This window comes from Hemibagrus wyckioides, linkage group LG24 (assembly GCF_019097595.1).
Source record: "Hemibagrus wyckioides isolate EC202008001 linkage group LG24, SWU_Hwy_1.0, whole genome shotgun sequence".
Lineage (NCBI taxonomy): Eukaryota > Metazoa > Chordata > Actinopteri > Siluriformes > Bagridae > Hemibagrus > Hemibagrus wyckioides.
In genome coordinates this window covers 9668845-9695529 of record NC_080733.1, presented here as the reverse complement: position 1 = coordinate 9695529, position 26685 = coordinate 9668845, and the positions used below count along the sequence as shown (strand labels likewise).

General features: G+C 37.7%; 1 protein-coding gene across 1 annotated transcript in view; it reads right to left on the bottom strand.

The window, feature by feature from the left end:
* Positions 1–3825: 3825 nt before the first annotated feature.
* Positions 3826–26685, bottom strand: part of csmd2 (CUB and Sushi multiple domains 2) — a 287362-nt gene continuing 264502 nt past the window's right edge. The window contains exons 61-71 of the mRNA XM_058378138.1: positions 26462–26635; positions 26146–26219; positions 25934–26045; positions 25037–25216; positions 23710–23775; positions 23465–23626; positions 22632–22744; positions 17049–17136; positions 15180–15312; positions 14797–14973; positions 3826–8574 (exon numbers count right to left, since the gene is read on the bottom strand). Coding sequence (XP_058234121.1) covers positions 14814–14973; positions 15180–15312; positions 17049–17136; positions 22632–22744; positions 23465–23626; positions 23710–23775; positions 25037–25216; positions 25934–26045; positions 26146–26219; positions 26462–26635 — 1262 coding nt within the window. The 3' untranslated portion in view covers positions 3826–8574; positions 14797–14813. The remainder of the gene's footprint in view (positions 8575–14796; positions 14974–15179; positions 15313–17048; positions 17137–22631; positions 22745–23464; positions 23627–23709; positions 23776–25036; positions 25217–25933; positions 26046–26145; positions 26220–26461; positions 26636–26685) is intronic.

Here is a 26685-nt window from a genome sequence, read left to right as displayed (position 1 = left end):
TCCTGATGAGAAGTTGGTGTTAATTGTCACATCTTGCTGATGCTTTTTTCTATTCCAAATTAACTGAACCTGAAACTTCGAGGTCAGGACTGAACAAATTCAAGGTTTCCAGCAGTTCTCAAAGCTGTGACAACTGTGATTTAAGACTTATTCAAGAAATCTGCTCTTATTACAGCCACGAGTAAACTCTTCAAAGCAACGTCTACCAAAGAAAGTGGTTTCTTACGTGACTTACATCATCAAGACACATCTGGACAGACTGCAACAACTGCACAACTACAACTTTAGCTGGAGAACTTGATTTGACCCCTGCCACTTTAAACTCTAAGAATCAATAGCATCATTAAACCTAATGCATCCAAGCAGAACAAGCTTTTATTGCTGCTGCTCTTCGCGAGAATAGTAAGTGTGAGTAAGAGGCACACACTTCTTATTAAGTAAGTGTATTTCTCTTTGTGTTTTAGTCATTGTGCAGAGTTTTAAGCATCATTCATACTGACTGAGTCATGACATATCTGACAACAATAACCCTATTTGCCTGAAAATAGTTTGAAAGTCCTAGCCTTAAAATTCAAAGTCATATTTGACTGATATATTGTATGAGTTGCCTACAAAACCTTAGAAGAGTAACTGTTTTAGCTAAAAAAAACCCTGGATATAGTTACTAAAACATCAAATATTTGATTTAAATAGAAAATTATGCAATGCTTTCATTCATTCAGGGTAAAGTTTGGAATGTTTTTCCTACTAAATCTGTAGATTTAGCTAGTAAATCTATGGGGATGTCATAACTTAGTGGTTAAGGCGTTGGGCTACTGATTGGCTACTGAGTTCAAATCCCAGGTCTACCAAGTTGCCTCTGCTGGGACCTTGAGCAAGGCCCTTAACCCTCAGTTGCCTAGAATGAGATAAAAATGTAAGTTGCTTTGGGTAAGGACATATGAGTTCTGCTTTCCTTTCCGGACTGCTGGGTAGTTTCCTTTGGACCTTCTTGTTGAATAAACCTTTTCAGTTTTTCAAGATTTTGGTGATGACATGCAATTTTCCACCCATTCACACATCCAATAACGTCTTCATTTTAAATACTTTTGTATTCTAAGTCATTTGTGTCATTTGTTATGCAAATTCTTGTGAACACCGTAGTCAGCAATTACTCTATCCTTTATGTTGCTGATTAATAAGTGTGATCAAAGCTCCTCATATTCAGTTTACCTATGATTACACTTATTTACTACTTTTATACTCACAAGTAGTACATATTTACACTCATATACCCTTATACACAAGAATAACTTGATAAATGACATTCCATACAATTAAATGTACATATGTACAGTTTATGCACAAAACAATGCATGCACACGGTTGATGAATGAGACCCCTGGACTATTGCTCCTGCAACAGAAGCATCCAGTTTCAGATGTAAATCATAGTGTGGAAACCAATCATCCTTGCTATACAACTAAAGCATTGTGTGGAAACCAATCATCCTTGCCCTATTCCAAATAAGGAACTCATTACAGAACTCAATATACCTGGGTTTATATGTATTTTTTACATTCAGAGTGGAGGTGGAAGCGTCTTCACCATCATGCTTCTGAACCAGATTTCATGGTCAAGAAATCTCTGATTGTGGTTTTAATGATTTGACTGCAAGCAAAAACGTATAAAGGAATGAAAAACAGTTGAACTGTACATCAGAAGGATCCACAGTAACATTTCAGACGTGGGTGAAACAAAGGTATTTTCGGAGTTGCACTTTCTTTAGAAGACACAAGGAGATGAAAGCTTTTTAACCAAAAGCATGAGGGATTTTTTTCAATCATTTATACTGCCGTTGTCACTACTGCAGTGTTGTTTAGATTTGCAGAGCAGAATTCATTTATTGGAACCTAAAAAACATACTATATTGTATTGAAAGATTTGTAAAACATTTTAAATAAAAAAACCATCATTAAGGCATCCATCGTTCTTTTGTCATTTTATTTTAGCACAATGCTTTCTTGTCTATGGATTCTGCCAATTTTTGTGTGACCTTGAAATTTACTAAGTCACTTGTTGTTCCCATTGGTATCACTCCAGGTTAGCTTCAATCTAGGATTATGGAAAAAAAAATGTAAAGGTATTGAAGAAATCCTGAAAAATGCCTAAATTGAGGAAGGAAGAACAGCAGCCACATTGCTTTGTTGTTTGGGTTTCTTGCTTGAGCCAGAGAGCCATTGGCATCTTGACCTCCACCACCTCCATTATCTTTACACTATCCCCAACGGGACTAAAGTAGAATCCAGAAGATCTGAAAGAGATGCCTTGCTAATGGTCTGCAGTTTGTTCGCCCGTGTCTGAGGAAGTAAGGATTTCACCTTATGGAATTAAACCTAGAGAAGCCAAACTGTGCAGAAACTGTGAGTCAGAAAGAGCTGAATGACTCTGTTTTAAAGGCAGAGGGTTCAGGCCACCATTAGTGAAATAGTCATGACCTTTATCTAATACACTGGAGAGAAGCCTTCCCAAACCTTAATAATTGCTGCTATTTCCATTCTATATGACACTGGCCAGTAGAGTGGTCAGATGGTCAGAAAACATTTGCGAGCTGTTAAACTTGATTTTGATAAATAAAGGGAGTAGACATAAAAAATGTTAGTGCAATTGATAAAGATTTTTTGTTGTAATTAATGAGTGCTGTTAAACTCAAGAAGAATAGTGGAGCATAAGAGGATAAATAAATGATGTTCAAAAAAGCTACACTGGAAAATAAAGAGGAGGATGTGCTCTGGCTATACTGCTCCCATGTCATGTACTGACCTGGAGGTGAACTTGATATATTTGCTGAAAAGTGTAAGTAAGAGTAGAAGGCCACACAGTGAATGTGAGGATGCAAATCAAAATGTTATTTGATGTGTAAATGGGTAGGAAATTGTATATCACCAACCTATTGCATAGCTGTACTGGATAATACTGGAATTTCAATGTCGCCATACAATCGCTCTTTATAGTTTTGAGTTGATGTTTATTAAATGTCCATTGTGTGCAGCTGTGTGTATGCCTGTGTGAACTATATACACTTCAGGTGAAAAGTTTGGACACATCTTCTAATTCCATGGTCTTTCCTGATGTTTATTTCTTTCTACATTGTAAAACAATGCTGAAGGCGGCTGAAATACACAATAATGTCCTTTGAACAGTTGATATTGAGATATGTCTGCTACTGATGCTCTGTAAAGCCTTCATAACGGCTCTAATCTGAGGTGCTGTTAATTGGTGATTTCTGAGGCTGGTAACTCTAAATGAACTTCTCTGCAGCAGAGGTAAGTTTTGGTCTTGCTTTACTGGGATGGTCTTCATGTGAGCCAGTTTCATCATGGTGCTTAATGGGTTTTGCAAATGCACTTGACAATACTGTTCTTGCAAGAACTATTCCAGAACACCTGACCTTCCTGTCTTAAAATAACAACTGACTCTTGTTTTTTGTCATTACATATGGATTACATAAATCCATGTGTTATTTCATAGTTTTGAAATCTCCAGTATTGTTCTAGAATGTAGAAAATAAGTCATTAAACAAAAAACATTGAATTAGAAGGTGTGTCCAAACTTTTGACTGGTAGTGTATATGTATGTATGTATGTATGTATGTATGTATGTATCTATCTATGTATCTATCTATCTATCTATCTATCTATCTATCTATCTATCTATCTATCTATACAAACAAAACAGCAATATATTTTCAACGGGGTTTAACACAGTCATTCAAAAATCTCAAAAATTCGAGAATTAAAAGTAGATCACCATGAAAATATACAGTAGAAATAACTGCAAAACAAATGTTTTTATTTTTTTATTCAAAAACCTTCAAAATATGTTTCAGGTTCAAGAAAGTTTAAGCTTAAACACAATGCAAAGCATCATATACAGACGGATAAAATACATTTTATATACTGCAGACGAGCCATGTCGGGGATTACATATGTACAATATGTAAACATGTATATACATTTCTTTTATACATTTACAAAAAAAAAGCTTTGTTTCTATTTTCTCTTTGTATATAGATATTTTTATATTCCCCACTAGCATTTGTACTACAATAATGAAAAACATTTACATATCTGTCAATCAATTTTTCTCTTTTTATATTACAAATGTGTTTCCATAAAAATATATCTCTGTACAAAATATTTTTTTTTTTCATTTATTTGTTCTCCTTTTCCTTGCGTAATTCAGAGTAGGCTAGTCCATTCAAGTCCTTTTTTTTTTTATACACTTGCTTTGCAACACAACCCTTTTGGTCAAAGAGCATAGAACTGCAGTCTGACTGTTGTTCCTTGAGGCTTTGGCTAGACAAAGCAGGTCTACAACTCACTCAAAGTTGGGCATTTCTCTCTTGCAGAACGGAGAGGAATGCATCGCTAGTCTGGGTTCTTTTTTTTTTATTTTTTAAATGAACACTTAAAACAAGAAGAAAGTATGATGAAGGTATGTATTAAATATCACAAGATGTATCTCAATTATTTAGTCCAGTGGCTTTTTAAATGAAATTGTTTGAATATGTACTCTGGGGATAAACACTATTCCAATACACTTTAGCTTATGTACAATTTCAAGATTTTTTAATCAAAGTCATTATTTGATTTCTTTTTTTTTTTCTGTCATGAGCTTGGGAAAAGTTTTTTCTTTATGTATTATGGGAAATATGAAGGGAGAGGGATTTCGATACATTACAGGCAATACAAAATTGAGTTACATTCAATTTAACATGGATATTTCCATATTAAAGTCTCCTTTTTGTCTTCATCCACATGAGGCGTTAGACAAGAGATACGCAAGTGAGGTGTAAAGTGTAGTCATAGCTGGAGTTGAAATATACATGGGATCAAAGGAATGAACTCATTAAATATGTGCTTTCCATTTATACTAATGCCAAATTAAAGCTTCCACATTAACAAAGATATTTCACCAAGCAAAACAGCTGTAACAACAATAATGAGGGATGGACACAAACTCAAATGAGTGTTTCATGAAAGTGAAGCACATCCCTGTTCAGTTCACCAGCGAGAGCCAAGCAAACCTGCTTGTAAGTGATAAAGATGAGTCAGCTTCACTGGCGTTGAGACCATAACTTCAAAACGTTGCTTAGCTCCCTTTTATTTCTGCAGAGCAAAGAACACCTAGAATAATTTCAAAGAACCTAAATGATCATCGGGAAAGATGAATAGTAAAACGGCACAAGGCTTCTATTCATTTATATACGAATATTTGATGGATTTTTTTATTTGTTTGGTGCATTTTATACGCCAAAGTTGTATAAAACCCTGGCAAATGGGAACCACTGATTTTTTTTTTTTAACTATTTCTAAAGAAAAAACAGCAAGAAAGACTTACAATTCAGCAATAATACATGATGTCCAAAGAATTTTTTTTTTTTTAAGCGTGTGAGAATCCCTCAAATCTTTTAATCAGAAACTATGGAGAAACAATTCAAAAGTCTTTAAAACATGGAATTTGTCTCCGTTCACTTTTATAACGTTTCATATTTTCTCTTGGGCTAAGAGTAAGACAAAGGATTAACTCTCAGCCAAACACATCTGAAAGAGGAAGCACTGGCTTTGAAATTCTTCCCAGCTGTTGTTTTTTTAAACAGACCCTTGTACAGTTTCAGCCTGGCAAATAGGGAACTAAGGAATGACTAAATGCTCTGCGAGTCAAAAACATCACAGGGAGGTACCATGAGGCAACATGGTGTTACAACTGTAAAAGAAAGACCTCAAGAAACAACCGAGGTTATCTGAATTGTTCAAAACCTTTTTTTTTCTAGTTTCAGAAGTATAAAATAAAGAGATAACAAAAGAAAAGAAGAGATTGTTTTAGGGAAAAAAAAAAAAAAACTTTCTGCCTGGGGTTCTGTTGTGAAAATAATCAATGATAGAGTAAAAGTGTTTTTATGGGATTTCATGTGAGTAATTTTGTTCAAATTCTAATGCAAAAGCAATAACTCAGTAAAAGCCTTTTTGTCATCTTCTATCCTCTAAAAAATTGTCATTGCATGACTATCAGTAAGTGCTTGAACGTTAGGATTGTAAATGATTGGGGATGCAGAGTAATAACTGATATGTGATGTGCAGGAAACAGAGTATAAGTGAGGGGCCTTCTGCTCTGATGAAGCAATTTGGAATGAAATCATGTAAGGAGAACAAGAAAAAAAAAAACAATAAAAAATATTCTACAAGACAAAGTCAGCGCCAATTGGTTTAGTACAATGTGCCTGGCAACCGTTTTGCCTGTGAAATCACAAGGGAAATACAATCGTTTTTTCCCCTCATCAACTCACAATTGGAACAGGCACTGGGTGATATATTCATGTAGCTGAGATAAGCTACAGATTTAAAAAGTAATAAAATTGTAAAAGCAATTACCAAAAGAGAGATGGAATAGAGAGTGAAGAGACAGTATAGAGATTCATTGCATAAGCTGTTTTCCTTAGGAAATAATAGCAGGGATTTTAAATACTCATTGAAAATGTGGCCCTAATAAAGTATGCAATTGACAATTTGGGGCTTTATGTCAGGGCAAGAACAAACTGAGACATGATGGTCAGAAATATATGCCATTGTTTACCCTAATAGTTATCTCTATAGGCAGATCTTAATGTATCAGTAGCATTTGATGACTCACTAAGCCCAATGAGTATATAAGCACTCCCTCAACACACTGTGGTTAGTCCTTAACCATCCACCCAATTAGAACAAAATCACTGACCTCACTTTGATTTTAATATCTGTGTATTGACTGGCTCTGCATGACAATGAGATTAAAATGTGTGTCATGTTTCTGTCACTGGCCTAAATTCTTTCATTTCTTCATCTTCAGTAAGTGCTTTATCCTATTCAGGTCACATCCTAGGAACACTGGACATGAGGCGTGAATATACTCTGGAATAAAGGTCAGTACATTGCAAGGAATGATGCACAAACATTCACATTTTGGGGCAATTTACCACAGCCAATCCAACAACAAGCATGTTTTGGAGAGGTGGGCAGAATCCAGAGGAAACCCACAGTATCCTGACCACAGGATCAAACCAGGGACTCTGGGTTTCAAAATGATTTCAATAGAAATGGACTCATAACAGACATATGTATTTCTGGTATTCTGGGAATCTGCCTATACCATTTAAATATGTTCTTATCATTTTTCCTGACATTTAACAGTAGGAAAAAATACTTTGTGAGAAAAAGATGCATGCCGTATGAACACTTTGAACAATAGCATTTCGTGCTTGTTTCCTTTACCAAAACCAAAAGAAAAACAGAACCTCCATGACTGCGATCAAAGTTTGCCTTGATGTTGCATACTAGCTACAGTGTAAGGCATTGATACATACAGGAATCCACAGACTCTTCACTTTAGGTAACCTTTCCAAAAAGAAAGTAAAGATATTTAAATATCAGCTGTCACAGCCCTCTAAAGACTCCATCCCACTGACATACAAAGTTAAAGAACCATGCTTTTGCACACTAGCTCCACAGTTCCCCAGACCTGAGCATCCAGAGCATACCTTCATTTTCAAAATATCACTGAATGCAACTGCGCTCTAATGACTGATCAGGTTGTCAAAAGGCTGTTGCCCCACCTTGAGGAATGCAGATACCATCCAAGTATTGAATGTGCATTACCATTCCGTCTGTAGGTAACAACAAAAACAAAAAAAAAGATGAATTGCCTAAACCCATTTTCCCCCAGTGTTCTCCTCAGGGGGCATGTACAACCTGTCCAATCTCAGCCAGGCTGGCAAAATGCTGCACAGAGAACACCCCATCCTCTGGGCTGGAACAAGTAGAGAAAGGTGCTAATGATAGAATCCTTGTCTTCTAATAAGCCTCAAAATCTCATTCCACTTCAATTCAAGGCTCTGTGGCTTCAGGTGAAAATTTCACAGGAATCAATAGTGAAAGTGTCAGCCAGAGAATTCCAGTAATGCGAACAAAGTCTGCACTTATCCGCAATCTTGCAGCTTCAATGTGCAAGAAAGAAAAAAAAAAAAACACCAACCAAAATGCATTCCATGGAGAAAATGTAGAAAATCAAAATGAAGCTCTGACTGTCCAGGATGTTCTTCTCACTAGTTCTGCCCATAGCAAGACTCATCCCAAATCCCTGTTCACCCAGAAGAAATGGCACATGTCAGCCTCTGGCTACTGAAACCCCATCACACTCCATGTCTCTTTCTCTTGTTTTTTTTTTCTGTAAGTGACAGAATCACAAGCATCCTCTCTGCCATGCCAAAGATTCATGAAAGCTCTTCCCAGAAAAAAACAAAAGAGAAACAGCAGACATATAAGAACAGAAGGAGTTTTGGGATAACACACACTGCTGTTTTTGTCACTAAGGGACATATGTGTTTTCTTGTTCAGAATTTTTCCTGCTTCTTCATCAGGGTGTGATCTCTTCTGAGTAATAATTGTTAGAATCTTTTCAGTAAATGAAAATAGGCTACTTGTTTGTCAGCCCACCCACACAGACTGGTCCTGCTTGTGGGGGCACTTGAGTGGGCAGGGGAGAAAATTTGATATCAACCTGTCAAGAAAAAAAGCATATGTAAAGAAAAGATAAGGGCAGAGGTCAAATTAAAAAAAAGGAGAGAAGAACTAAATTTCAGACAAAAAACAGAATGTGATTAAGTAAGGAATAATACATGAAGGAATGTGATGTTGTGTAAGCAATAAAATATTAAACACTGTTACATGAAAATAATTCACATTGAGGTGGTGTGCTGCGCCTGATGTCAAGCAAAGCTACTAACCCGCAGTTGATTATTTTCCTATAACAGCACATCCTGAAGTGTTTAATTCCTCTTAAACCACAGCAATTTGCCACTAATTATATATTTCATTTATTACACAATGACACATCATTCTTTTTAACTATTTAGAATTACATTTCAATTTGTGCATGGCTAGTTCCTATTATCACTTATGTTATAGAAACTACAGAGAGTCAGTCCTACTACAGCCTCTTTCTTTTTCTCAAGGCAAAGAATGCAGCTTGTCATTTTAAGAAATCGGAACGCTGTGACGGAAAACTTCCTGAACATTAACAAAGCCTTGACACTATAGACTCCATCCACAAATTTAAAATAAACGTCTTTCCTATAGATTTTAAGTTTTCTAATTGTCTGATTATCTGAAGTGTCCTCCATTCAAATCCCTGAGATTGAGATGTTTCTGTAGAACATTTAGAATGAGTGAATATGTGACTTGCTTCAGGGATGGCTCTACTCTCAGAGCTGCTCTATAGAAAACAAATCAACATCTTCTGACCAATCAGATTTTAGAATACAACAGTACTCTGGTGTAATAAGAGAAGGAAGTGTTAACATGAGAAATGCATTTAGGGCAAAAACATCAACATCAGTTTTGTAGACAAAAAAAGAATTGTGATTTTTATATAGAAAACCCTTTTTATGGGCATTTTAATTATGACAAATTAATTATATAGTAAAAGTCATATAGTAATAAGGTCCCATTAATCTTTAAACAAAAGGTTGTTGTATACAGAAAGTCAGAGAATGCCTAGACATTCAACATCCAGAAATATAATTATAAACCACTTCAGGATCTTTTGTATATTAAAACTAGTACTTTAAAAGCTTGTTTTCTTTTCATTTTGTCCAAGGGGAAAGCTAGAGCTACAAAGTTAGCCAATGCTTTGGAAATTCAGTGGCTTTAACTTTTTACCCCTCATACAACACAGAGTAATAAAACCCACAGTGAAGAGGCAGTTTGGGAAATTATGGTAGGAATCTTCGGAAAACAGCACGACTGAATTATGCCAAGTGAGTAAAGAAATTGTTCCTGTGCCTTTCCCTCTGGGGTCCTTTATCTAACAGCATACCACAGCGTGTTGTATTTGATGCTATGAAACTCAGTGGCCTTCCCAAATTAAGTCCACACTGGATATGAAAAAGAGGCTGCAGGTGTGTACTCAGATGGCGATGTAAGACAATACTGTATATTACTTTAACTCTTAGAGTGTTTGTGTCATGGGCTTGCCGGCTTCCGCCACACTTCCACATTCCCAATCGCCGGACTTCTGATTATACCACCTGCAACCAATCTTGCCGGCACCTATTTAATGCCCTCACTCGCCAGTGGCAGCGGCGAGTATTATTACTGTTTAAGTGGAACGAGTGACTTGCCTTAGCTATTCTGTTTGTCCTGCATTACCTGCCCCTTTTGACATTTGTTACCTATTGCGTCATCTCCTCCCGCATGCTATCCCCCTGCCACATCCCACGCAAGCGGAGCCCGACGACCTATCGAATAACGACCATCCAAGGTAAACCGCTGGGTCGTGGACTGGTGCAGTGGGTAACCCCAGAAATGACTCTCCGAATCGGCTGTCTGCATGAGGAGACACTCTCTCTCCTGGTGCTAGAGGACTCCCAAGTGGACTGGCTGGCGCTTCACCAACCGTTCCAATCATGCCTTCGAGCACTCCCGATCCCGGTTCCTGAGACAGCCGTGCTGCAACATCACGCTGAGGTGGACCTCCCGGTGGTATTTCGGGACTACCGGGATGTGTTCTGCAAAGTGGCTGTGACGAAACTACCACCACACCGATCGTGGGACTGCACAGTGAACCTTCTGCTCGATGCCAAGATACTCAAAGGGTGCATATATCCTCTGTCTGTCCCGGAGCGAAAGGCCATGGAGGAGTATATCCAGGAGGCATTATGCCAAGGCTTCATATGCCCATCCACCTCCCTGGTGGCTTCCAGCTTCTTCTTTGTGGCCAAGAAGGATGGAGGGCTTCAGCCATGTATAGACTACCGAAACCCTGCCTCTGATACCTGCGGCCCTCGAGGAACTCCGAGGAGCTCGTCTTTTCACAAACCTCGATTTGCGGAGCGCCTACAACTTGATCCGCATTCGAAGAGGAGATGAGTGGAAGACGGCGTTCATAACTCCATCAGGACACTACAAGTACCGCATCATGCCATATGGGCTCTCCAATGTCCCCTCCATTTTTCGAAACTTCATGAATGAGGTCTTCTGGGACATGCTCCACCGGTTTGTGATAGTGTATATTGATGATATCCTGATCTACTCGTCCAACCGGTCGGAGCCCATCCGTCATGTCTGACAGGTACTCGAATGTCTACGCCGTCATCACCTCTACCTGAAACTTGAAAAGTGCGAGTTCCACCAATCCGTCATCCAGTTCCTGGGATACATCATCTCCACAGGTGGCATCCAAATGGATCAGACAAAGGTGGAAGCGGTGAGGAACTGGCCGCCTTTCTGCGCCGTGATCTCCACACCATGCCGTCTGCCAGAAGGCAAGCTTATGCCTCTTCCGATTCCGCGACAACCCTGGTCCCATCTGGGGGTCGACTTCGCCACCGACTTGCCCACATCGGACGGTTACACCACTATACTCATCGTGGTCGATTGGTCCTCCAAGGCATGCAAATTAATACCTCTCAGGGGCCTGCCCACGGCTATGGAAACAGCAGAAGCCCTCTTCCATCATGTTTTCAGGCACGTCGGTATCCCTGAGGACACTGTGTCTGACAGAGTGTGGCGGGGCTTTTGCAAACAGCTGGGAGTAGCGGTAAGCCTGTCGTCTGGTTACCACCCTCAGACTAACGGCCAGCCTGGGCAGAAGATCCAGGAGATCGGGCGATATCTCAGAGCATACTGCCAGACTCGCCAGCACGATTGGAGCCAATACCTCCCTTGGGCCGAGTATGCCCAGAACTCGCTCCGCCAGGAAGCCACCGGACTCACGCCTTTCCAATGCATACTTGGGTTCCAACCGCCTCTGTTCCTGTGGTCAGGAGAGCCATCCGAGGTCCCGTCGGTCGACTACTGGTTTAGAGAGAGTGAGAGGGTTTGGGAGTCGGTTCACCGCCAGAAGAGCCAAGCTGACAGGCCCCGGAGAGACACACTGGAAAACCACCCAGGCGACCAAGTTTGGCTCTCCACTCGGGACATCCGCCTCAAGCTCCTGAGTAAAAAGCTCAGTCCACGCTACATAGGTCCATTCACCGTCCGCCGACCTATCAACGAAGTGACCTATGAGCTCCACCTCCCCGAGCGCTACCTCGCCAGCCTTCCATGTTTCCCTCCTCAAACCATATACTAACCCTGTTCTCCCTCCTTCCACAGAACCCGAGCTGTCTCCACCACCCGAGGTCGATGTGGACGACACTGTCTACCAGGTCCGGGATGTCCTGAACTCCAGACAACGGGGCGGCCGCCTGCAGTATCTAGTCGACTGGGAAGGGTATGGTCTGGAGGAGAGGTCGTGGGTGGACCAGGATGACATCCTCGACCCATCTCTGCTCAGCGACTTCCATCAGCACCGTCTGGATCGTCCTGCTCCCAGAGGCCGTGGTCATCCCCATCGTCGCTCCCGGACGTCTGGGGCCCTCCTTTGGGGGGTGGGAGGGTACTGTCACGGGTATGCCGGCTTCCGCCACACTTCCACGTTCCCAATCGCTGGACTTCTGATTATACCACCTGCAACCAATCTTGAAGGGCACCTATTTAATGCCCTCACTCGCCAGTGGCAGCGGCAAGTATTATTACTGTTTAAGTGGAACGAGTGACTTGCCTTAGCTATTCTGTTTGTCCTGCATTTCCTGCCCCTTTTGACATTTGTTCCCTATTGCGTTGGCATATCCTATGTTTATCATCTTTTCTAGTAAAGCCTTTGTGTTTTCACCCCCAGCTCTCTCTTGTGGTGAATGTGACAGTTTGCCTGTAACACCTCCTAATGCTGATTTTTTTTTTAATTGATACAGTATATCAGGAACTTTGCTTAGTTTAAACCTATTTATTTTAGTATTAGAGATGCATTGATACATTTTTTGCTACTTGATAAAGATACTGCTACCAAAATAAGTAACCTACTTACTCATATTTGTAGTAGTATTCATAAATTGGAGCATTGTGGAACAGATCTGTTTATGCTTACTTTTACAGTGTGTGCTGCTAGCAATGAACTCCATCTTTTAAAGTTTTATGTTTAAGGTGTTATTGCATCTAAAAGTGTCTGTAATAGAAAGCACAATGCTGTCTGAGTGTCTCTGTGGAAAAAGTGACTGCGACCATTAAAATGGGTGCAAGCTGCTGTGAACTCTACCAGACTAATGTGCAAATGTAGATGCTAGTGAGCACATGTACTGTATCTCAGTGCTTGCAGGATTGAACTTTCTCTGCAAGCCTATCACAATGTGTCCTGCATAGGCTTGTGCTCGTTTTTTACAAAGTGGATGACCATGGTTATTATAGTACACTCACATCAGCTATCTTCATGCGCTCTATTAAAGGCGGACTTAGCCCTAAGCGATTCCAGGTATGGGAATCTCGCGCATGTGCAGTACGATAGGAACGTTCCACTATTCACGAATTATGGGGGGGCCCCGCATTTGAAAATATGTAATAATAACGTTAAAATCTTAATGGTTATAGACAGACCATACAATATATGATAGAAAAGTAATAAGTACTATATGATTTATATAGGCTACTTGGTATTGGTCGGGGCCTCCTAATTCCCCGGGGTTAGCTCCTGCTTACCTCGCTTATTGGTTAAGGCCGCCCCAAGAGGAAGTTAGTGAAGTACCTCCTGCTTGAAATTTACAGAGCGCACAGTTCGCAGAATGCTTTGCTTTAATTATAATTAGCACATCTGAATATGCCCAGATCTTTGTCTTTTTATTTTCTGATCAAAAGGGCTGCATTGTATGCTATGTTATGTTAGGCTTATGTCACATAGCATCCTGTAGTATTAGCTGCTGTTACGAAAAAAGTTTTATGCATATGATATGATATACAATATATAATATCTGATACCAGTGCAAGTATGCATGTATCCCTGAACCAGGTCATCATTTTCATTTTAGAGCAACACAGCTACTACATTTTATAAGAATCAATAAATCTTATATTGTTCTAGATTTAAGGAGGCCCTCCTTAGTAGGGACTAAACACACATGAACTTCATTCATCCATAGTCATCCTTATTTCTATTTATTTAGTGTGTGTGTAGTCTTAACGGGTGATTATAACTATATAAAATTGTTAACCATTAAAAAGGAACAATGTAAATGTTAATTACTAAAATGGCTTCAGCAAACCTTTATCCTCTGAAAATAGGTATATAAAAGTTATATTCTACATGATAGCAAGCTTGTTTAAATGATCTCTTTAAAAACACTTTAAATAATTTAAATGTCTGACAAGAAAAAGGCAGAAAAGAATTGAAGAAATGTTTAGTAAAAAGTTTAGTTAATTAAAAGGTTTAGTGAATGGCAGTTTATTAAAAACATCTCAATAAATTTAATTGGAAATGGCTATTAATCACTCAGATTTCTGAATAGACACTTGTAATGCCAATTATTCAGTCAATTCTTCAATTTTTAAATAGTCCCAAAAAAGATTTGCAGTAATCTTTACATTAATGACATGTCATTTGGAAAAATCTTTTTGATATTTACATTAATGATACTGAATTTCCTAATCATGTTTCCTTGTAGCTCATAGTTTCCTTAATAGTAATTTTATTTTCTTTCCTCTAGCTTTTATGTTGAAGTTTTCAAGTTCAAGGTTTATTGGGTATTCAGTATCCCTGGTGATATTCCTTTTCTAAACATAAGTATTTATATGAGTACTGACACATATTAATGAGACTCAGAGGTTACTCAGAGATTCTTGTCTTTGTTAGAGCAGCTTTTGAATATGTAAAACAGGAACATAGTATGTGTTTTGGTAGTGTTTGACCTCTTACCTGTGGAGAAACAGTAGCTATACGGCTGTGCAGACTGTGCTGACTGTGAATTCAGACTCGTTGGGCATGATGTCTGTGGGCTGGATATTACGGTCATACATAGGGTTTTCAAACGTCGCTCTTCCATTGGTGTTTTCATGACCAGCATAGCCATTGAAGGGTACTTTAGGTCTTTTTCTGGTGATGAGACAAGATATAATCTGAACACTGGAACACTTGATGTTGTTGAAGAGGTAAAGACACTGTGTGGAACTAGACTACAGCATGGAAAAGTGCATGGAACCCAATATTACTAATATTGAAAGAAAATAGCACATAATGTATACTATACTGTTCAACTAAAAATGGTACATGATATCACCTGGAACAGTGTGTGGATTTACCTGTGTTTGTAGAGGTACAAAGCAAATCCTGCTATAATCATGGCTATAAAAGGCACTAAGATGGCTGCTGCCACTGAACTGCTGTTGGAGGCAAAATTGTAGCTGAGATTCTCCCCATTTGGGTCCAGTCCCTCTGCAGAATGGAGAAATAAAAAGCAACTTGTAAACATGATAACGTACACTAATAATACTTTAAAAGACTCAGCTATAAAATAACAAACACATTTATTTTTTCCTGGCAAGACTTTTGATAAACTGGACCTTGTCCAATTCCAGCTCAATGGAGAATCCATTATTTATGGCTGACATTATTTCACACTTACCAGGTTTATCACACAAGTGGAAAACTCCATGACAAAGTGTATATTTAATGGAAAAGTAATTAGATTATGAACAAAACCAAACAAATCTAACAAGAATGTGGTTTATAGGAATTTGATCTAACTCAAGAGACAGGTGCGCTTTTGGGAAGCTTCATATTTCATCATCCGAAACAAGGCTTTTTAATTACTGCTATGAAGATGCTATGAAGATGAAGTCATTTGCCGTTCATTTTTCAATTAAGACTACTGTGCATCCCTAAACAACAAGAGAGCAACCATGCACCTGTTCATCAGCCAATGCCAAAAACCCTGCCAATAAGGTAAAAGCAGGAAAGAGTAGAGGATCTGATTATCTTATTCAACTACTAAGGTTGGCTAATCAAACCAATGCTTTATGCCACACGCCCACATGGACACACTTCTTTCACTTTTAATAATAAATGTTTTGTTTGCTCAGTGTGTGTGTGTTAAAATTAATGAATATATTTATTTTTATGGAAGGCCATAAAGTTGCTGATTAGAAATGAAACACGGTTTCATTATGGTGGCACTTTAAAAAAGTACTGTATGCTTTGCCCTCAACATGTCAAGCCCTGCACTGATGAATAGGTCACACTGAAGCCACTTCCATATTAGTGTAATTATGTGTGTCTGCTTTTTGCCTTCACCCATAGTGAATCACTTCAGATATTTATAACAAGGTCCTGTGAAGAAGCAGCACTAGCAGTATCTAATTAACAACTGCCACCAGGGGGGTTTGCTAGGGGAATAGCTGAGCGGCTCCTTTTTTTTATTTAAAGAAGATTACAACTCATTCCTTACACACTAACTCACTGAAAACTCATTCAGCTACAAGTTCGTTTACAACTGTCATTAGCCTCAGCCTGCATGAACTGCATCACACTGTAGACTGAAATGAAAATCTGAAAATGAAGACTGATTTGGTATCGGGACAGAATTAAGCGTCTGCACATACTATAGGTCTGATAATTAACGTTGCCTGGAAATCATCTGCAATGATTATGATCTATTCACATGGGATAAGTGACTTCTGTATGAATCACATAGGTGTTTGACCTTTATTATTGTATACAAGCTGTACTTGAGCATTAGTGGGTGACATGACTGTATGATTTCTTCGGTCTTTGTACTGAAGAAAAAGTGCAAAACATCTTTAAGACGGCAATTTACAGGATATAATGGGATCTTTAGAGAAGGTTAATATAATATTTATAATATATAATAATATTTATAATATAATATATAATATTTCCAGATGTGTGTGCACACAGTCCATAAAAAAACAATGATATCAGACATGTAGATGATGTAACAATTACATTACCCCACCTCCTACTGTAAAAGTAGTCTGCCCAAAATAGGCCTATAGAAGATATGGGGCATGGCATTAATATAAATAACAACAAAAATAAAAGACTTGTTCCCCAGCGGAATAAATTAAAACGAATAGAAGCAGACTACAAAATAAAATCAATTGCTACTTAGCCCCTGAAGATATTAATGCTCTTATGCAACAAATACATACCAAGCCTCTGAAGCCCAAACTGGCCAAATCCTTTTCCTCGTACAAATCCTTGATATACAAAGGAGTTAGATGAAGGCATATATGACACCTGTGACAAGAAAAGAACAAACAATTAAAGACCTCACATTATAAAGTCAATACATTTTCAAAATGTCAAGAATGAGTTGTCGAAAGGTAAAAAGTGTCAGCCACACAGTGTACCTTTTACACTTGACATTTAGTTTTAAACCATTCTTCAATCTAGAGAAGAAAATGCTCATACAGTCAGGTGTACACACCTACGCACACATACACAGTCCTTATGACCCACGCTTTTAATTACATTTTCCCAGCTGCTTGTCTCCAGTGCTTTTGTGGGGAGGAGGGTAAGAGGAGCTCAGACGTCTGGCCCTGATTACTCTGCAATGATTTAACTGACATTTTAATTAAAAGAAAAAAAACACACCTTTCTTAGCTTTTCTATCCCCAGGAGTAATAGCATGTATGTGCAGTTCTCAGTATGCTTTCAGATATGAGATGCTGTGTGTGTGTGTGTGTGTGTGCAGGTGGAAGGAGGGTTCAAAGAGGGGACTAGGGGTAAAGATTAAAAATAACCACAAGTACACAACATCTGTAAGGCTAAATGATTGCAATTCCTACTAATACTATTCTCACAAATTTCAGACAAGCATCAGGGGTGGACAAATCATTTGCTTGGGATTGCAGGGCAAACAAACTAGCCTGGATAATAGGTTAAAAAATTTAAGAAAACTTTCAAAAACAGCTTTCATTTGGTATGAATGTTCAAACGTCATTTTAGCAAAAGAACATAAAGATGATAGTCTCTAATAATATCTTTCAAATGCGAAATATCAGTCCACACATCACAGCTGAAACATTCAGCAAAGACTGTAACGTTTTGTTGAACACGATGTGCTATATTTGAAACTTTAAAAAGACGATAATGATCAAACATACTGACTCTCTATTATTGTAAATGCCAACAACTAGCTTATCACGTGTTATTAAATGACATTAGCCATCAGAGTTTTTACCTTAGTCACTTTCTAGGCAACCAAAATTACGAGACTGAGCAGGTGTCTTGGAGCATATACACGCTCAGCAGGATAGTTAATGACTCTAGAACTCTAGTCCTCTCCTGTATGCCCAGATGAGACATTTCTTTTTCCTTCTTCTGGTGTTTGAACTTGTTGACATTTTCAAGTCCTGCCAACCTTTATGCATTTTGTGAAAGAACCTCACATTTTACCACAGGCTGATACAACCTATCACATCAAAATATGGAAAAAGTGCAGACTTCATTTTGCCCCTCAGAAAAGGCAGATGAGAAAACTGACATGTGAATCTCAATGACTGACAGTTAAACCAGTGTTTTATACTGACACCCTGGAGGATCCATCCCCTTCCCTGTCTCATGTTAATATGAGTTGTCTCGACTTCAGGGTAAATGGAGAATGTTTGAGTTCACTCATGTGAAATAAAATCTACTGACTTTAGATAGCATTAACATTAGACAAGAATATAGTTAGTATCAGATGGCGTCAATATACTATATTCATAAAGGAAAGGAGAGAGAAAAATGTTTGTGATCTGCAAAATTGCAAACATTTTTTTTTTAAATATTACAATATTTTGTTAAATATTATTTTACTGTTACTGATCAGCAGTAAGCAAGTAAAACACTGCTTGCTTTTTTGCTCCCACTTTATTTCTTTATTGTGTTCAAACAGAAAAAAAGTTTACGGTGGTGTAATCACCATAACAAAAAAACAAAAAAAAACAAACCTTGAGTTGCTACAGACATTTGCCATCTAGGTATCGGACAACTATGTATTGTTCGTCTTCAGGGTTGCCAGGTCTCAACATTAGCTCTGTGGTCAAATCTTCCCATCCTCATCTCAGTAACATTTTGCTAAACTTGTCAGTCCTACTGTGCTCCTGATTCCCTCTTCCACCCCCACTGTCTCTAGCTGCCTCAGTTACTGCACTTCCATTTTCACTTCCATTTAGCTGTCCAACTACAGATCCATTTACAAGCTTTACATTGCCTGAATTTTTACCAACACCTGATCCTGACCCAATATTACACATGTACTGGAAAATCTTTACTGATTTACCAAGAACATTTTCACTTTAAAATCTACTTTTTCACTTTATAAAGTCTTCAGCATCCTTCTATCTTTTTGAACTTCTCTTTCCCAACCAACCACTTTACACCCTTCAATCTTTCTTTTATGACCTGTCTTTGAGACCAGGTGAACAAGCCTTTTTGGGGAAGCACTTGAACTACAGAACTCCTTCCTTATAGTCAGATTGTGCCTCACTCTCCAGCTTTGAAATTCTTCATTGACATTTGACTTAAAGAACCCATAACTTGGTTCTCTGTCTTCTTGGTCCTTCTGTCAGTGGTTTAAAATGTTCCAAATGTTGTTGTTTCTTTGTCTGTTCTCTGAGGCACTGCAAGTGTTTTTAGATATTAGTTTACCCTAATACAATTTCAGTAAGTAGCATTTTAAATGAATTTAAAATTATGTAAAGCAATTATTTACATAATTGCAATGCTCCAGGTAAAAAGAAGAAAATATAAATTCTTTCCTTTTTATTTTTATTTATTTTTTAAATATATTTTCATTTATAACTATCAACTGTACGTCAAGTCTCAAGTCTCAGCTGAAAACCTTTCTCACAATATTGCTCTAATATTAATCTTTTCTCTTGCTATTACTTAAAGCCATTTTTCTACTCTATTACACTTCTCTTTCCAATCCTTAGAGCCTTTTGTATACAGTGCCCGTTGGCATATTTATTTACTTTTTATTTAGTTCTGAAAAAATACCAAATTATAACTTTTTAAACATTATAACATTTTCTTGAGGCAGTTTTGGAAAAATATATCAGTTTTCCTATATGTCTATTGTATGATGCACTTAATAAATTTTTCATTACTGTATTTTACTTGTTTACATTATTCTCATAATATAATAATTGAAGTAAATTCTACATAAATTAAATTAAATTAAATTAAATTAAATTAAATTAAAACAAAATAGTGACAAACAAGCTGTGTATTACCACACTATGGTTTTTCACAGTGGAGGGAGAGACCATGAAAGTAAGAGTCAAATCTTTGCTTTGATACTTTATTAATGCATCAAATTAATCAACCCATAGAGATGGTGCATGTGCCCATATGAAGGTCTGCTAAGTTTCTTTTGAATTCCTATGAGACCCTTAGTAAAGTCAAGCAGGTGCACATCAGTGATGAAATGGTCAAAATCATCCTTGATGCTTCAGTACAAAATCAATATTAAGTGTTCACAGTCTCCCGGGAACTCTTCATAGTCTCTCTAAACATCAACCTTGAGAACTTATGGTTTCATCTGTTTAAAGTAGACAGCTGTTAAAAAAATGGAAAGCTGTTACTGAGGTGCTCATTTCCTGACTTGAGTGAACACTGAACTCATCAAAGTGTGGTTAAAAATTTCCTGAAAAAAAAAGAGCACAAAATGACTAGCTTTTTAATCTTTAGCGTTTGTAGCTTGTTCCAAGACTCTTAATGTGAGACACTATAGAGTTCTAAAGGGTTCTTTGAATCTTTAAATGTTTCCCTAGAATACGCTTAAGAGTTTTAGATTGAACCAGGTGTTGAAAGAAAAGCAATTATTTTGTCTCTAATGACACAGGCATGAAACTTACACTACTGTGCAGCAATAAAACATCTACACAGAAAGGAACGCTGATGCTCTGTAGATGCCATGAGAACAATGATGTTTCCTTAATGTGTTCAATGAATTTAGTGAACTCTTTTTGCCTGAATGTAGCACAGTGTAGAAGCAGTATTACTATTCCAAGATAAGATCAGGACTGTCCTATTTTATTTATTATACTAATAATCTCGCTTGATATAATGAGTGCTTTTACAGGAAGGTAGTATTCACGTATAAGACAGATCCTCTGTAAATAATTAGTTTTGTCTCAGCTAACAGATCTGATAATAAATCTCACATACTGTATTACAAAATATATAAATCTGCTTAATTTCACAACGGAAATACTTTGTATATTGTGTGGTTGTCTTTAATTAAAGACCTTCTGCTCCATTAAAATACAGTACCATTCCAGGCCTATGAAACAGGGACAACTCTAGGAGGGAGAAGCTGCTGAGGTGGGGATAGAAAAGTTAATCACTTATCCCTAATGTTGAAAAAGTGAAATGGGAATTTTTAGGAAGTTAACTATGAAGAAGGTTCAGGCATGGGCTTTCTCTTACTTATTCCATACAATAAGAAAGGAATAAAATATGATGCAGCATCTTATAATAAAAAAATATCAATTAGTCAAGTGTAGTTGATTATTTTCCAAGAACTAAACTGCACAAAATGTTTTATTTCATTTATACTAAAGCAATTTTCTGAAGATTACATTATGTTACATTCCCTCATTCAGCTGTTTGTCTCTCATAAAACGAATAAGAGGAAAAACAAAGCTTTTAATGTTAATGAGAAGTGCAAAATCATCTGTCCTGTAGATTTTACTGTGATAAAAAACTTCCTGACCATTAAAAGCACTGTCACATTAGACTCATTCCACATTAAATAAACATCTCGTTACAGAAAACTCCACCATAATAATGAATTCTACATGGTTTGCCGTTTGACTTAGATTATGAGGAGCGTCTGACCTACAATTCTAGGTGAGTACAATTCTCAAGCTGTGGTATCATTTCACATTGATACTGCTCAATACAGTCTCAGCTGGTGGTGGGAGCTGCTGTATTTTACAGTGGAGTTCATCTTCCATCTATTCATGTCTTAGCAACCGCATTCCTTCTCCCCACGCTAGCATCAGCTGAAGGCTTTTAGTTTGCTCCCCAATGTATTCTCTAAGGTAACTTCTGTAAATGCTGTTTGGCTAAAAATAAATGTAGTGGGTGGAAAATACTTCAGTATAATATATTTTATATATTTTGTTTTCTGACTTTTCTTGTTCCTTAAAAGTATGTGTGCTCAGTTTTCATTGCCCCTTCTACAGTATTCTTGTCATTTTTGTTTAAAATTTGTTATTGTGTCAGATTTTTCTAAATATCACTTTTAGATTTTTTGATAATCTTCACTGTGTGTTTAGACGAGAGGCAACATCTGGAATATCCTAACATCTGAGGGGGAAAAAATAAAACATTTCTATATCATACCTATGTACAGTATACAATAGTTTGGATCTGAACCAGATGCTGATTAGTGAATACTTTTTCCCTCCTCAGCCCTACTATGCTCAAAGCAGGCTTTAAGCATATGCCATGTAACCCAAATGATGCACCAGATAAAAATATATAAATATTGATTGTTTAACAGACATGCAGGAAGCACAGTAGTCATGGGGAAGTGTGAAAATGCACAGGTCTGGATATGGAACTTAAGCTAATGAATAAGTCCTTGAAAGCTCCTTTGTAAGTGACACACCTAAGCATCCTTACACCATTGTGTCTGATGAAGGACATAAGTTCTTACAATAAGTTTGCAACATGTTCAAACATCATTTTTATTTACTGGACACCTTCTGAAAAAAAAAAAACGAGTTACGTACATGTCCATCTAGTGCCCAATTGTCAATTTTGAATTTGTTGACAAAGATCTCCACTGGCCCTCGGATCTGATAGACTTGGAGCAACAAATGCGCCTCTTCTCTCTTATAGGTTCCTGCATGGGATAAAACAGCAGTTGATAATAATAAAATAATTAAAAAAAAATAAATAAATAAATGACTACCAGGTAGATTTACTACCAGGATCTATGCAATAACACCTCTTGTCTTTTTTGTGTATTTGAAGCTAAGTACCAAATGCAAAGTGGAAAGAGATCCATTTGGTATCCTTAATGTACTTTTCAAAGCTTGAAGCATATAAGCTTGAAGACTAGCTATTAAATTCTGCATTTATATATTATCTATCACTTTCAATGCATCTCATCACCTTATGTACTGTATCCTGTATACAATAAAAAACTTTGGCTTAGTTTCTTAGAGGAATAGAATATGAATATGAATAGAAGCTTATTCTATCCATATTGTACATTATTGTATTATCATATTGTGTTAATACAATAAGAACTACATTTCTTAACACATTATCTTCAATGCTGAACTTTGCATTTTATTTTTATTTCAGGTTTTTTAAAACCAGACTGATTTGGCATGATGAGCTGCACCTTTACTAAATCAAATGTGAATTTTAGATGCACTGTGAATGCATGTTTTGATGCATGTTGCATCAGATTGTGTTTTGCTCTCCACCTCCTGACCTACGTACACCTGTCTCTCAGTGTGTGAAGCTTATATGCACTAACATCCTTTTGAGCTATGATATCCAAACAACAGTGCACACTTTGTTTGCGTGATGTTTAGGAGTAGGAGATACACACCAGCCAGATTGAGCTGCACTCCACTGTGGTCCATGAGGGTGCCATTGACCCGGTTACTAAATGGTTCAAAAGCAGTTATGCTCAGCATGGCTGGCTGCTTCTTCCCAAGGTATTCATATGAGCCTCTCCACAGTGAGTTCCGAGCAAACACTCCACTAGGCACTGGACGAAAGAGAGAGAGAGAGAGAGGTTAAGGCATCTCTTTGTTAATTTCTAATTCTATTTGTCTTTAAATTAACACTTACCATGAAGTTTGGTGTTAGGGGGCTCTTGCACGTTTCCAACTGTTTTTCCACTTGGTCTGTTATCAGCTATATGAGAGAGAGAGACAGAGAGAGAGAGAGAGAGAGAGAGAGAGAGTGGGAGGAAAGAGATAGAGATAGAGAACATTACTATTATTAAAGCAATGCTAATTATATGTTTTATTTGAGTTTTTAGGTAGATGGATGCACAAAAAAGAAAACATGAGTCATGTTCCAAGTATATACTCTAGATCTACCATCAGCCTGACAAGGATTAAATGTCCACTGAAGATGAATGGATGAATGAATCAATGAATGAATCAATCAATGGCTGGATGGTGGCTCACCGGGTCGAAAGAATACACTGCAATCAAGCAATTTATAATCCGCTTTAGGTGCTAACTTTGATGGTCACCTTACTGAGCCTTAGTAGAAGATAATTTCTTGTAAAAGTATCTTACAAAAGTAATGATTACGTTTCTATTTCCTGTGAGTAAGATACTAGACTTAGACATCTTGATGTAATACTGATGTAATATAAAATGCATTAACATGCACTGTGGCAATCTAGCTTGTAGAATTGTTCGAACCAATTGGTTTTGCTAATGCTGAATCCTTTTCTGAGAGTAGTACTAAAACTAACAGTAAGTAATAAAACCTCTACACACATTCAGGGAAGACAGAGCTTTATTAGCTGTCAGAAGCCTGAACACACACTCTGTCAGCTTTCCCACAGGTACTGTTAATATTCCTCCACTGTGAAAAGCTAGCAGCAACAGTCCTCTCCTCCATCTTTATAGCTTGGCTTTAAAAACTATCAGTGCCATATTTCACCCACTTATGGCTCAAGATCCATCAAAGCCATTATTTGCAAGAACTACTCCTACGTCTTAGGCACACTGAAAAAGACAACTGTCTAAAAGTTTGGCTTCTTTTGTTCTAATTAACCACCTTGCAGGCTGAATGGGATCCATTTATGTGTCAGAGAAGGTGTAGTGCAGTCTGTGTGTGTTCCAAAACCACATTTGCTCCTAACCAAATCAGCACCTTGCACTGGGCTAATCAGAGCTTTAAAGTATGAAATTCCAATGATAGTGTGATGAATTGAGCTCCCTGACAGTGCCAGCCTTTTGAGAGGAAACAGGTGCAGACAGCAATTCATCAGCATTAGCAAGACTGAGAGAAGTACAAAGTGCAGTAAATCTGAACAATTAGTTATTTAATAGTAAAGCAGATGTACATGTGACATGCACATGTACTGAGAGAACACAAAAAACAGGGTTTATAAACAGGGAAAAGACTGAACAAAAACTTTTGTTTTGCATGATACCTGCACATAGTGGTGGCTTGCCAGTCCAGCTGCCATCAGGTCTGCACGTCCGGTGTTCAGAGCCTCCAGCTAAATAAAAACCAGGCTGACAGGTGTAGATGAGAGTGTAACCTAGAGACGGCAGCTCTATGGCTCTAGCATCAGCCTGTGCTGGAAGTTCAGGCTGACTACAGTGATGAGCTGCGGAAAAGAATAAGTAAACTTCAACTGTGTGTATGCTATAAGCATAATGACATTTAAATACAAAGATCCTAGTTCCTCTTCTGAAATAATATTGTTTAGCCATGTTTAGGTGTTGATTCATTTTCAGTAACAGCACAGACTCTGACCATAGTTTACATTAATGCACTCTTTCTCAAACATTATCATTATCATTTAAATGCTGGACATCAGGAGGGATTACTAATCCTAATAATACACCAGTTTCATTTAACAAACGATATGATGAATTTTGGATCTTTTAAAAGAAGTCTCCTATAAGCAATCAGTGTTAAAGCAGTTCTAGTAACTTTTCTGCCAAGGAAAGTCTTGCCGTTTTACAGTTTCTTGATTAACAGAACAAGTATTATTAATTTCCAAAGAGAGTAAAAAATATGATAGATTGGTGTGGGAACAGCTATTGTTATAACGTAATGGATAACAAGAACTAAATAACTTAAATGTAACTATACAAGGATGAAATGCATACTTTGTCACTGATTACTGAATGAAATATTATAAACAATGGGAAACCTTTCTATACGAGGAATAAACAAGATTGCACTTGCTGTTATTGGAAAATAATCAATGATGTTGAACATGTTCAATTACCTTATTGAATGCATGAAAACAAACTAATGGACAGAGTTATTGTATATTAAATATAGGAAATTTTATAGTTGAGAAAATGTTATTTACCAATACACTCTGGTGGCATTCCACTCCAAGTGAGGTTGGGCAAGCAGGTCCGAGAGATGGAGCCAAGGAGCAGGTAACCCTTTCTGCAGCTATAGAACACTGTACTGCCAATCTGTGTTAGTGCAAACCCAAATGTTGTAATGAATCACAGTGTGTTACAAAGAGCAGATATATTAGAGTAAGAGAAACATGTATTTTTTGTGATATGGTACCTGGTAGCCTTGAGTGTTGTTCTGAGATCCAAACAGGGGTGTTCCAGGATCCACACAGCTGGTGTGACTCGGATCTGGAAATACATCACCATTATGCCATTAACCTGATGACCGATGAACGGCTTACAAATACATAAACCCTCATAATTAAATGCATTCAGCACATAAGAATTTTCACAAACCAAATCAAGATCTTTTTTAATTGAGAGCCCCCAGTACAATTTAATCAAAGTCTAGGCTGACCAAAAATTCAGTCCACTAAGTTCTAATAATAATACCAGTCAATCTATGCCTTGAACCTTGTCTAACCTCATACCTATACAAGATGGCTGGGTCCCACTCCAGGTTCCATCATACTGGCAGTACCTCCGTGTGGACCCGACCAATACCAAAGGTGGAAAGCAGGAGAAGAACACAGAGGAAAGGTAAGTGAATCCTTGGTCCTCACGCCGGCCCTGAGCTGGGATCCCCGGATCCCCACAGAACACAGCTGTAGAGGATAAAAGGAACTGTTACATCATTTCATTAAACTTAAAGTGT